Here is a 13,278-nt window from a genome sequence, read left to right on the forward strand (position 1 = left end):
TCACCCAGCTGGAGGTAAGGCAGGTGGAGCTGGAACAGCAGGTGATTACACTTCAGTCAGCACAGACCCAGACAACAGTCCAGCACAACAACACCCCCTTAACCAGACCCGGAATGCTGGAGATGGAGAGAGATGGAGAGAGACATATCTGCACTCTGGACAGTGGTAAGACAACTTCAACAGGAGAAAGAGCAGGATCAGGAGAAGAGCAGAGCACTAGAGGAGAGGATCAGACTGCTGCAGACTACCAGATCCTGACCACAGCGTTGACATCACAGCAGAACAGACAAATGAAGAACCCCAAGCCCACCATGATAGCCCTCCTTCTGTCTGAGGACCAACTAGCTTCACCCAGCGCACCCTAGACCTTTTGTCTGAGAACCAACTAGCTTCACCCAGCACGCCCTAGACCTTCTGTCTGAGGACCAACTAGCTTCACCCAGCGCGCCCTAGACCTTCTGTCTGAGGACCAACTAGCTTCACCCAGCGCGCGCCCTAGACCTTCTGTCTGAGAACCAGCTAGGTTCCCCCAGCCACATAATAATACACCCAGCGTGCCCTAGACCTTCTGTCTGAGAACCAACTAGGTTCACCCAGCGTGCCCTATACATTCTGTCTGAGGACAAACAAGGTTCACCCAGCGCGCCCAATACATTTTGTCTGAGGACCAACTAGCTTCACCCAGCGCGCCCTAGACCTTCTGTCTGAGGACCAACTAGGTTCACCCAGCCACATAATAATACACACAGGCACAAACCACCCGAGAACACAGCAGGAAAGGGTGGCCACAGCAATGAAGGGAGTGACTGAAAAAGCTTCTTCTACTTTCCCCAATGCACAAGTGGCTATCTCCACCCTGCTACCACGAAAAGACTTCCACCCTGCTACCATACAACAGGTAAATGCAAGAATTTCCCGTGAAAACCAAATGTTTACCTGGCCCACCACTCCACCCTGGCCCACCACTCCACCCTGGCCCACCACTCCACCCTGGCCCACCACTCCACCCTGAACTTGACCAGCCTCTATGACCAGGTCCACCTCTACAAGGCAGCAGTGCCCACCTTCGCCCGGACTCTAAAGGACATCGCTCTCAAATGTAGCCCCTACACTTCACACAGGAGAAACAGATCAATAAACACCCCGCCCAGACCAGCGAGACACTCTCCCAGACCTGCGGGACCTCCCCCTGGACCTACACATAGAGGACCCACACCGAGAGGACTCACATCCAGACCACAACACCACCAGTCACATACACATCCCCACTCCAAACAATCAACAATCCCCCAAGTCAACCATGCCCACACCCCATTTATGCCCCCTCAGATCAGACCTATGCCCCTCCTGACCACCCCATGCACCCCTCCCCAGCAAAAAGGGCCTCAACATGGAAGTCACACATACGCCCAGGCCGTAAGCAAGCAAACAGGCCCAACCCACACCCACACATGGAATGTACCAGATGCTCAGCAGGCTCTGCTGGTCTGAGGCCAAACCACACAACCAACAACATTGGACACTTTATGGAACACAAAGCCTTCACTATCTCATCCTGGAATATCCCAGGCCTGAGGTCATCTGCCTTTGGCCTAAAGAGCAGGAACCTGGACTTCAAAGAAATACAGACATTGTCATCCTACAAGAAACCTGGTATAGAGGAGACGAACCCACTGGTTCCCCCCTAGGTTACAGAGAGCTGGTAGTCCCATCCACCACACTACCAGGTGGGTGGTATAGAGGAGACGAACCCACTGGTTTCCCCCTAGGTTACAGAGAGCTGGTAGTCCCATCCACCACACTACCAGGTGGGTGGTATAGAGGAGACGAACCCACTGGTTCCCCTCTAGGTTACAGAGAGCTGGTAGTCCCATCCACTAAACTACCAGGTGGGTGGTATAGAGGAGACGAACCCACTGGTTTCCCCCTAGGTTACAGAGAGCTGGTAGTCCCATCCACCACACTACCAGGTGGGTGGTATAGAGGAGATGGACCCACTGGTTTCCCCCTAGGTTACAGAGAGCTGGTAGTCCCATCCACCACACTACCAGGTGTGAAACAGGGAAGGGACTAATGCTAATTTGGTATAGAGCAGACCTAACTCATCTTAACAGAGAAAAAATTTCCTCCTGTGTGCTACCTATATCCCCCCACTATAATCCCCAAACTTTAATGAAGACAGCGTCTCCATCCTGGAGGAGGAAATCAATCATTTCCAGGCCCAGGGACATGTACTAGTCTGTGGCGACCTAAATGCCAGAACTGGACAAGAACCTGACACCCTCAGCACACAGGCGGACAAACCTCAACCCAGAGTCTCTCAGAGCGTTCACAGTCAGCCCACTGACACCCCTATCAGACCACATCAAAATCACAGTCTACTTGAACAGAGCAATACTCAATCATGAGGCATCAAAGCCAAAGGAACTGAGTAACAATAAGAAATGCTATAGATGGAAGGAATGCAGTTTGGAAATCTACCAAAAAGCTATTGGGCAACAACAAATTCAATCCCTTCTAGACAATTTCCTGGACAAAATGTTCCACTGTAATTGTGAATGTGTAAACTAGGCAGTAGAAAACCTAAACAGTATATTTGAGCTTTCAGCTTCCCTATCAAATAAAAAAATCTCAAATAGAAAACTGAAGAAAATAAACAACAATGACAAATGGTTTGATGAAGAATGCAAAAACCTAAGAAAGAAATTGATAAACCTGTCCAACCAAAAACATAGAGACCCGGAAAACCTGAGTCTACGCCTTCACTATGGTGAATCACTAAAACAATACAGAAATACACTACGGAAAAAGAAGGACCAGCACGTCAGAAATCAGCTCAATGTAATTGAAGAATCCATAGACTCTAACCACTTCTGGGAAAATTGGAAAACACTAAACAAACAACAACACGAATAATTATCTATCCAAAATGGAGATGTATGGGTAAACCACTTCTCCAATCTTATTGGCTCTATAACAATGAACAACCAGCAAAAACATATACATGATCAAATACAAATCTTAGAATCAACTATTAACTGAAGACACACTGTTGTCAACATAACTGAAGACACACTGTTGTCAACATAACTGAAAACACACTGTTGTCAACATAACTGAAAACACACTGTTGTCAACATAACTGAAGACACACTGTTGTCAACATAACTGAAGACACACTGTTGTCAACATAACTGAAGACACACTGTTGTCAACATAACTGAAAACACACTGTTGTCAACATAACTGAAAACACACTGTTGTCAACATAACTGAAAACACACTGTTGTCAACATAACTGAAAACACACTGTTGTCAACATAACTGAAGACACACTGTTGTCAACATAACTGAAAACACACTGTTGTCAACATAACTGAAGACACACTGTTGTCAACATAACTGAAAACACACTGTTGTCAACATAACTGAAGACACACTGTTGTCAACATAACTGAAGACACACTGTTGTCAACATAACTGAAGACACACTGTTGTCAACATAACTGAAGACACACTGTTGTCAAAATAACTGAAAACACACTGTTGTCAACATAACTGAAGACACACTGTTGTCAACATAACTGAAAACACACTGTTGTCAACATAACTGAAAACACACTGTTGTCAACATAACTGAAAACACACTGTTGTGAACATAACCGGAAACTGTGCGGTTCATATGTATAATATTGATTCAGAGGCCCGAGGACCTCTGCAATTTTTTTTTCTTTTTCACTACTTTTATTTATCTCCATGTCCAGCCCTTATATTTAGCTTCACAATTAAGTGTTTTACAATTTTCATATCAGGAAAATCAGGGCTACAAGTCGAACACAAAACATAAATAATTGACATAAACAGTTGCATTCATGAGTTTTATTGACAAATAAGGCCCGCCAAGCAAAAATCGGATAAAAAATGAATGTATAAGAATCCTGTAAGTACAGAAATAGTTTGCTCAGTGGGAAATAAATATCCAACTACCCAGTGACAACTGTGGGGAGTTTCTGACAGTAACTATGTGAGCTTATTACACTATGTCCTGGGATTTCCTGTGGTCTATGTAGAACCCCTTACAGTATTATAGACACTATGTCCTGGGATTTCCTGTGGTCTATGTAGAACCCCTTGCAGTATTATAGACACTATGTCCTGGGATTTCCTGGGGTCTATGTAGAACCCCTTACAGTATTATAGACACTATGACCTGGGATTTCCTGTGGTCTATGTAGAACCCCTTACAGTATTATAGACACTATGACCTGGGATTTCCTGGGGTCTATGTAGAACCCCTTACAGTATTATAGACACTATGTCCTGGGATTTCCTGTGGTCTATGTAGAACCCCTTACAGTATTATAGACACTGTGACCTGGGATTTTCTGTGGTCTATGTAGAACCCCTTACAGTATTATAGACACTATGACCTGGGATTTCCTGGGGTCTATGTAGAACCCCTTACAGTATTATAGACACTGTGACCTGGGATTTTCTGTGGTCTATGTAGAACCCCTTACAGTATTATAGACACTATGAGCTGGGATTTCCTGGGGTCTATGTAGAACCCCTTACAGTATTATAGACACTATGTCCTGGGATTTCCTGTGGTCTATGTAGAACCCCTTACAGTATTATAGACACTATGTCCTGGGATTTCCTGGGGTCTATGTGCCTTCCATCTTCTCCTGCCTGGCTTGTGAGCGTCATAGAGCAAAACAGATTGCATGTACAGTTGAAGTCGGAAGTTAACATACACTTAGGTTGGAGTCATTAAAACACGTTTTTCAACCACTCCACAAATGTCTTGATAACAAACTACAGCTTTGGCAAGTCGGGTAGGACATCTACTTTGTGCAGGACACAAGTAATTTTACCAACAATTGTTTACAGACAGATTATTTAACTTATAATTCACTGTATCACAATTCCAGTGGGTCAGAAGTTTACATACACTAAGTTGACTGTGCCTTTAAACAGTTTGGAAAATTCCAGAAAATGATGTCATGGCTTTAGAAGCTTCTTATAGGCTAATTGACATCATTTGAGTCAATTGGAGGTGAACCTGTGGATGTATTTCAAAGCCTACTTTCAAACTCAGTGCCTCTTTGCTTGACATCATGGGAAAATCAAAATAAATCAGCCAAGACCTCAGAAAACAAATTGTAGACCTCCACAAGTCTGGTTCATCCTCGGGAGCAATTTCCAAACGCCTGAAGGTACCACATTCATCTGTACAAACAATAGTATGCAAGTATAAACACCATGGGACCACGCAGCCGTCATACCGCTCAGGAAGGAGGCGCGTTCTGTCTCCTAGAGATGAACGTACTTTGGTGTGAAAAGTGCAAATCAATCCCAGAACAACAGCAAAGGACCTTGTGAAGATGCTAGAGGAAACGGGTACAAAAGTATCTATATCCACAGTAAAACGAGTCCTATATCAACATAACCTGAAAGGCCACTCAGCAAGGAAGAAGCCACTGCTCCAAAACTGCCATAAAAAAGCCAGACTACGGTTTGCAACTGCACATGGGGACAAATATCGTACTTTTTGGAGAAATGTCCTCTGGTCTGATGAAACAAAAATAGAACTGTTTGGCAATAATGACCATCGTTGTGTTTGGAGGATAAAGGGGGACGCTTGCAAGCCGAAGAACACCATCCCAACCGTGAAGCACGGGGGTGGCAGCATCATGTTGTGGGGGTGCTTTGCTGCAGGAGGGACTGGTGCACTTCGCAAAATAGATGGTACCATGAGGATGGAAAATGATGTGGATATATTGAAGAAACATCTCAAGACATCAGTCAGGAAGTTAAAGCTTGGTCTTCCAAATGGACAATGACCCCAAGCATACTTCCAAAGTTGTGGCAAAATGGCTTAAGGACAACCAAGTCAAGGTATTGGAGTGGCCATCACAAAGCCCTGACCTCAATCCTATAGAAAATGTGGGCAGAACTGAAAAAGCGTGTGCAAGCAAGGAGGCCTACAAACCTGACTCAGTTACACCAGCTCTGTCAGGAGGAATGGGCCAAAATTCACCCAACTTATTGTGGAAAGGAGGGAAGGCTACCCGAAACATTTGACCCAAGTTAAACAATTTAAAGGCAATGTTACGAAACACTAATTGACTGTATGTAAACTTCTGACCCACTGTGAATGTGATGAAAGAAATAAAAGCTGAAATAAATAATTATCTCTACTATTATTCTGACATTTCACATTATTAAAATAAAGTGGTGAACCTAACTGACCTAAGACAGGGAATTTTTACCAAGATTAAATGTCAGGAATTTTGAAAAACTGAGTTTAAATGTATTTGGCTAAGGTGTATCTAAACTTCAGCCGTCAACTGTACATGGTCATGGGTGTCTCAGCTTTGATGCATATATCTTAAACGGAGCCCCAACATGTATTATTTTGAACATTAAGTATAAATACATTATGGTATTACAGTATATAGTATAAATACAGTAAATTATGGGGAATGGAAGGTGTGGTGCATTACAGGGGGTGGAATGGGAGGTGCATTTTAGGGGATGGGAGGTGCATTTTAGGGGATGGGAGAGGCATTTTAGGGGATGGGAGGTGCATTTTAGGGGTTGGGAGGTGCATTTTAGGGGATGGGAGATGCATTTTGGGGGATGGAAGGTGCATTATGGGGATGGGAGGTGCATTTTAGGGGATGGGAGATGCATTATGGGGGATGGAAGGTGCATTATGGGGATGGGAGGTGCATTATGGGGATGGGAGGTGAATTTTAGGGGATGGGAGGTGCATTTTAGGGGATGGGAGATGCATTATGGGGATGGGAGGTGCATTATGGGGGAGGTGAGCTGCATTATGGGGATGGGAGGTGCATTATGGGGATGGGAGGTGCATTATGGGGGAGGTGAGCTGCATTATGGGGATGGGAGGTGCATTATGGGGATGGGAGGTGCATTATGGGGGAGGTGAGCTGCATTATGGGGATGGGAGGTGCATTATGGGGATGGGAGGTGCATTATGGGGATGGGAGGTGCATTATGGGGATGGGAGATGCATTATGGGGATGGGAGGTGCATTATGGGGGAGGTGAGCTGCATTATGGGGATGGGAGGTGCATTATGGGGATGGGAGGTGCATTATGGGGGAGGTGAGCTGCATTATGGGGATGGGAGGTGCATTATGGGGATGGGAGGTGCATTTTAGGGGATGGGAGGTGCATTATGGGGATGGGAGGTGCATTATGGGGATGGGAGATGCATTATGGGGGAGGTGAGATGCATTATGGGGGAGGTGAGATGCATTATGGGGGATGGGAGATGCATTATGGGGGATGAGAGGTGCATTATGGGGATGGGAGATGCATTATGGGGATGGGAGGTGCATTATGGGGGATGGAAGATGCATTATGGGGATGGGAGATGCATTATGGGGATGGGAGGTGCATTTTAGGGGATGGGAGGTGCATTATGGGGATGGGAGGTGCATTTTGGGGGCTGGGAGATGGATTTTGGGAGATGGGAGATGCATTATGGGGATGGGAGGTGCATTTTAGGGGATGGGAGGTGCATTTTAGGGGATGGGAGGTGCATTTTAGGGGATGGAAGGTGCATTTTAGGGGATGGGAGGTGCATTATGGGGATGGGAAGTGCATTATGGGGGATGGGAGGTGAGGTGCATTATGGGGATGGGAGATGCATTATGGGGATGGGAGGTGCATTATGGGGGAGGTGAGCTGCATTATGGGGGAGGTTAATTTTGGGAGCTGGGAGGTGCATTATGGGGGAGGTGAGCTGCATTATGGGGGAGGTGAGCTGCATTATGGGGGAGGTTCATTTTGGGAGCTGGGAGGTGCATTGTGGGGGAGGTGAGCTGCATTATGGGGGAGGTGCATTATGGGGATGGGAGGTGCATTATGCATCAAGATATTTTATATTTTACCCCCAACAATATCTTGAAATAAGATAAATCACTTGTATTATTCATGTTGGGGGGTTAAAATAAGACAAAACGTTCTGCCAATGAGGTTAGCCAATTTATCTTGGTAAGAAAACAAAACACATTTGAAGTGATTTATCCCTCAATATAAGGAAAAAACCTTGATGCAAGATATTTAGGCTTGCTTAGAAATCACTTTTTGCAGTGTAACTTCAATGTTTTTGAGGTTTTTACATGGCATTGCAGATTTTAGCTGTATATATATGTGATGTATTTGTAGACAAAACATCGTGGACAAAACATTAACAAAACATTAAGAACACCTGCTCTTTTCCATGACAAACTGACCAGGTGAATCCAGGTGAACGCTATGATTCCCTTATTGATGTCACTTGTTAAATCCACTTCAATCAGTGTAAATGAAGGGGAGGAGACAGGTTAAAGGAGGATTTTTAAGCCTCGAGTCAACTGAGACATTCAGAGGGTGAATGGGCAAGACAAAATATTTAAGTGCCTTTGAACAGAGTTTGGTAGTAGGTGTCAGGCGCACCGACTTGTTTCAAGAATTGCAAAGATGCTGGGTTTTTAAAGCTCAACAGTTTCCAGTGTGTATCAATAATGTTCCACTACCCAAAGGACATCCAGCCAACTTGACATAACTGGGAATTATTTGAATCAACATTGGCCAGCATCCATTGGAATGCTTTTGACACCTTAAGTCCATGCCCCAACGAATTGAGGCTCTTATGAGGTCAAAAGGGGGAGATAGGAGGTGCAACTCAATATTAGGAAGGTGTTCTTAATATTTGGTACATTCAGTGTATAATATAGTAATATCTCCTGCTCCTGGGCTTGTGGAGGATGAGATCATTCTGTCTGGCCGTTATCTCTAGAGATCATACTGTCTGGCCGTTATCTCTAGAGATAATTCTGTCTGGCCGTTATCTCTAGAGATCATTCTGTCTGGCCGATATCTCTAGAGATCATTCTGTCTGGCCGTTATCTCTAGAGATCATTCTGTCTGGCCGTTATCTCTAGAGATCATTCTGTCTGGCCGTTATCTCTAGAGATCATTCTGTCTGGCCGTTATCTTTAGAGATCATACTGTCTGGCCGTTATCTCTAGAGACCATTCTGGCGGGCCGTTATCTCTAGAGACCATTCTGGCGGGCCGTTATCTCTAGAGACCATTCTGTCTGGCCGTTATCTCTAGAGATCATACTGTCTGGCCGTTATCTCTAGAGATCATTCTGTCTGGCCGTTATCTCGAGATCATTCTGTCTGGCCGTTATTTCTAGAGATCATTCTGTCTGGGTGCTATCTCTAAAGATAATTCTGTCTGGCCGTTAACTCTAGAGGACCCCACAGTCTCAACATCAGTTTAATCTCTAGAGGGTCCCAGTCTCAACATCAATTTAATCTCTAGAGGGTCCCAGTCTCAACATCTGTTTAATCTCTAGATGGTCCCAGTCTCAACATCAGTATAATCTCTAGAGGGTCCCAGTCACAACATCAGTTTAATCTCTAGAGGGGCCCAGTCTCAACATCTGTATAATCTCTAGAGGGGCCCAGTCTCAACATCAGTTTAATCTCTAGATGGTCCCAGTCTCAACATCAGTTTAATCTCTAGAGGGTCCCACATAGAGTACAAATATATTATGATATTACAATATATAGTATACATAGAGTACGTTATGTGGGAAGGGAGGTGCATTATGGGTGATGGAGTGTGAGATACATTATGGGGGATGGGAGGTGAGGTGCATTATGGGTGATGAAGGGTCAGGTGCCTTATGGGGGGTGGGAGGTGGGGTGCATTGTGGGTGATGGAGGGTGAAGTGCATTATGGGGGATGGGTGGTGAAGTGCATTATGTGGGATGTGAGGTGCATTATGGGGGAGGTGAGGTGCATTATGGGGGAGGTGAGGTGCATTATGGGGGAGGTGAGATGCATTATGGGGGATGGGAGGTGAGGTGCATTATGGGGGATGGGAGGTGAGGTGCCTTATGGGGGATGGGAGGTGAGGTGCATTATGGGGGATGTGAGGTGAGCACAGGTGGTACCTTACTTGGGGAGGATGGGTTCGTGGTAATGGCTGGAGCGGAATCATTGGAATGGTATCAAACACATGGTTTGATTCCAGCTATTACTATGAGCTGTCCATTATGCATTATGAGGTGTGGGGGAGTCATAGAGAATGATAGAGACCTCTAGTGGCCAAAAGGCTATATTAGCATGGACAGTGCCATTGATGGATTCCACCATTTTAATGTAGTCAACTGGGTGGGACTTCCAACTTTATTGGCTGATCCTTCCTGATGAACCTATTGGAGCCATGTTTAACTGGGTCATCAAGATTGATCAGCCAATCGTTTAAGAAGAGAATGTACTACTTCAAAATGCCCATGCTGTGTCAGATGATATAATGTCACAGATACTAAATTTAGTCCTCTATCGCTCTCTATGTGTGGAGCTGACATCTCGTGAGTCTGTCCAGTTCAGGTTTTTCAACAGGAAGTGATGTAACAGTAGCCATGTGGTCGCTAGGGGGGGAATTCTTGCTGCACCATTTTCTTCCTCCAAAAACAGGAACGCCGTTTCCCACGAGGCCACAAGGCTGGGGGAGGGGCATGTGAGGGAGTCCCTTCTGTAGAGGGTTGTGGGTGTTGTAGTCTAGCCCACATTGATTCCCAGCCCCACCTGCACACAGATACGCTACGGTAAGTACACACTACCACCACCGCCATAACCAAAACAACAACACCATCCCCCACCTGCAGTTTGTCACCACGGTGATTAACGAAGGCTCCCATCAGCAGTGTAGCAGGGAGAGGAGACAGACTCTTCTCCAGTACTCCTCCAATTATACACCTACTGTTAACCATGCCTACACACACACACACACACACACACACACACACACACACACACACACACACACACACACACACACACACACACACACACACACACACACACACACACACACACACACACACACACACACACACACACACGCTGCAGTCAACATTTGTCATCAGGAATACATGTTTGCCAGTGGAGGCTGCTGAGGGGAGGACAGCTTATAATACTGTCTGGAACAAAGTGAATGGCATGGCATCAAGTATTTGATACCTTTCCACTCATTCTGCTCATTACAACGAGACCGTCCTCCCCAATTAAGGTACCACCAACCTCCTGTGATATTTACATATTAACCCCACCACCCCTCCACACCGCACCGTACCTCTGAACACCATGTTAGCCTCAGGTAGTTCCATCTGGTACCCGAAGGAGGCCGTCGTCTCCTGGGTCCTGGTACTGGCCTCAAACTCTACCCCCACCTGGATCTATATACACACACATTTATACATACATACATACACACACACACACACACACACACACAAGTTGTTGGACGGTATTGACAACAGCCCCACCTAGTGGTAGTCTGGTAGTAATGGTCTGGTCTGAACTGGTCTGGTCTGGTGTAGTGGGGTCTAGTCTGGTATAGTGGGGTCTGGTCTGGTGTAGTGGGGTCTGGTCTGGTGTAGTGGGGTCTGGTCTGGTGTAGTGGGGTCTGGTCTGGTGTAGTGGGGTCTAGTCTGGTGTAGTGGGGTCTGGTCTGGTATAGTGGGGTCTGGTCTGGTGTAGTGGGGTCTGGTCTGGTGTAGTGGGGTCTGGTCTGGTGTAGTGGGGTCTAGTCTGGTCTGAACTGGTCTGGTCTGGTGTAGTGGGGTCTGGTCTGGTGTAGTGGGGTCTGGTCTGGTGTAGTGGGGTCTGGTCTGGTGTAGTGGGGTCTGGTCTGGTGTAGTGGGGTCTAGTCTGGTGTAGTGTAGTCTGGTGTAGTGGGGTCTGGTCTGGTCTGGTATAATGGAGTCTGGTCTGGCGTAGTGGGGTCTGGTCTGGTGTAGTGGGGTCTGGTCTGGTGTAGTGGGGTCTAGTCTGGTGTAGTGGGGTCTGGTCTGGTGTAATGTAGTCTGGTGTAGTGGGGTCTGGTGTAGTGGGGTCTGGTCTGGTGTAATGTAGTCTGGTGTAGTGGGGTCTGGTGTAGTGGGGTCTGGTCTGGTGTAGTGTGGTGGTGTGTGGTCTGGTGGAGTGTAGTGTTGTTTGGTCTGGTCTGGTGTAGTGGGGTGTGGTTTGGTGTGTTGAGTGTTTCTAGTGTGTGTGTGTGTGAGTGTGTATTGTGTTTTTCAATGTGTACCTGTTTGTTAGCTCTATGGTAGTAGCTGGCGTGAGCTCCTCCTTTCCCAGCATTCAGTGTCGCCACCCAGTTAGGACCTGACGTAGAATCACAAAGAATCTACTAGATCAGACTGATGTAGAATAACACAGAATAAACTAAATCAGACAGTCTGACGTAGAATAACACAGCATAAACTAGATCATACCGTCTGACGTAGAAAAACACAGCATAAACTAGATCATACCGTCTGACGTAGAATCCCAGAGAATATATTAGATTAGACATTCTGACGTAGAATCACAGAGAATATACTGTGTATATATATATATATATATATAACATGTGTATATATAATGTGTGTATATATATAATGTGTGTATATATAATGTGTATATATATATATATAACATGTGTATATATAATGTGTGTATATATAATGTGTGTATATATATAATGTGTGTATGTATAATGTGTATATATATATAATGTGTGTATATATAATGTGTGTATATATAACGTGTGTATATATAACATGTGTATATATAATGTGTGTATATATATATATATATGTGTGTATATATAACATGTGTATATATAATGTGTGTATATATAACATGTGTATATATAATGTGTGTATATATATATATATATATATATATATATATGTGTGTATATATAACGTGTGTATATATAACATGTGTATATATAATGTGTGTATATATATATATATATATATATATGTGTGTATATATAATGTGTGTATATATAATGTGTGTATATATAATATGTGTGTATATATAATATGTGTGTATATAATGTGTGTATATATAATGTGTGTATATATAACGTGTGTATATATAATATGTGTGTATATAATGTGTGTATATATAATATGTGTGTATATATAATGTGTGTATATATAATGTGTGTATATATAATATGTGTGTATATATAATATGTGTGTATATAATGTGTGTATATATATATATGTGTGTATATATAACGTGTATATATATAATGTGTGTATATATATATATATATATATATATATGTGTGTATATATAACGTGTGTATATAATGTGTGTATATATAATATGTGTGTATATATAATATGTGTGTATATATAATATGTGTGTATATATAATATGTGTATATATATATATGTGTG

At 44.1% G+C, this 13,278-nt stretch overlaps 1 protein-coding gene across 2 annotated transcripts in view; it reads right to left on the minus strand.

Moving 5' to 3' along the window:
* Nucleotides 1–9,975: 9,975 nt before the first annotated feature.
* si:dkey-71l1.1 (uncharacterized protein LOC569883 homolog) overlaps nucleotides 9,976–13,278 on the minus strand; it is a 31,501-nt gene continuing 28,198 nt past the window's right edge. For both annotated transcript variants that reach the window (XM_036967445.1, XM_036967446.1), the window contains exons 8-11: nucleotides 12,129–12,205; nucleotides 11,172–11,274; nucleotides 10,699–10,811; nucleotides 9,976–10,624 (exon numbers count right to left, since the gene is read on the minus strand). In XM_036967445.1, the coding sequence (XP_036823340.1) occupies nucleotides 10,598–10,624; nucleotides 10,699–10,811; nucleotides 11,172–11,274; nucleotides 12,129–12,205 (320 nt within the window). In that variant the 3' untranslated portion in view covers nucleotides 9,976–10,597. The remainder of the gene's footprint in view (nucleotides 10,625–10,698; nucleotides 10,812–11,171; nucleotides 11,275–12,128; nucleotides 12,206–13,278) is intronic.

Source organism: Oncorhynchus mykiss, chromosome Y (genome assembly GCF_013265735.2).
Source record: "Oncorhynchus mykiss isolate Arlee chromosome Y, USDA_OmykA_1.1, whole genome shotgun sequence".
Taxonomy (NCBI): domain Eukaryota; kingdom Metazoa; phylum Chordata; class Actinopteri; order Salmoniformes; family Salmonidae; genus Oncorhynchus; species Oncorhynchus mykiss.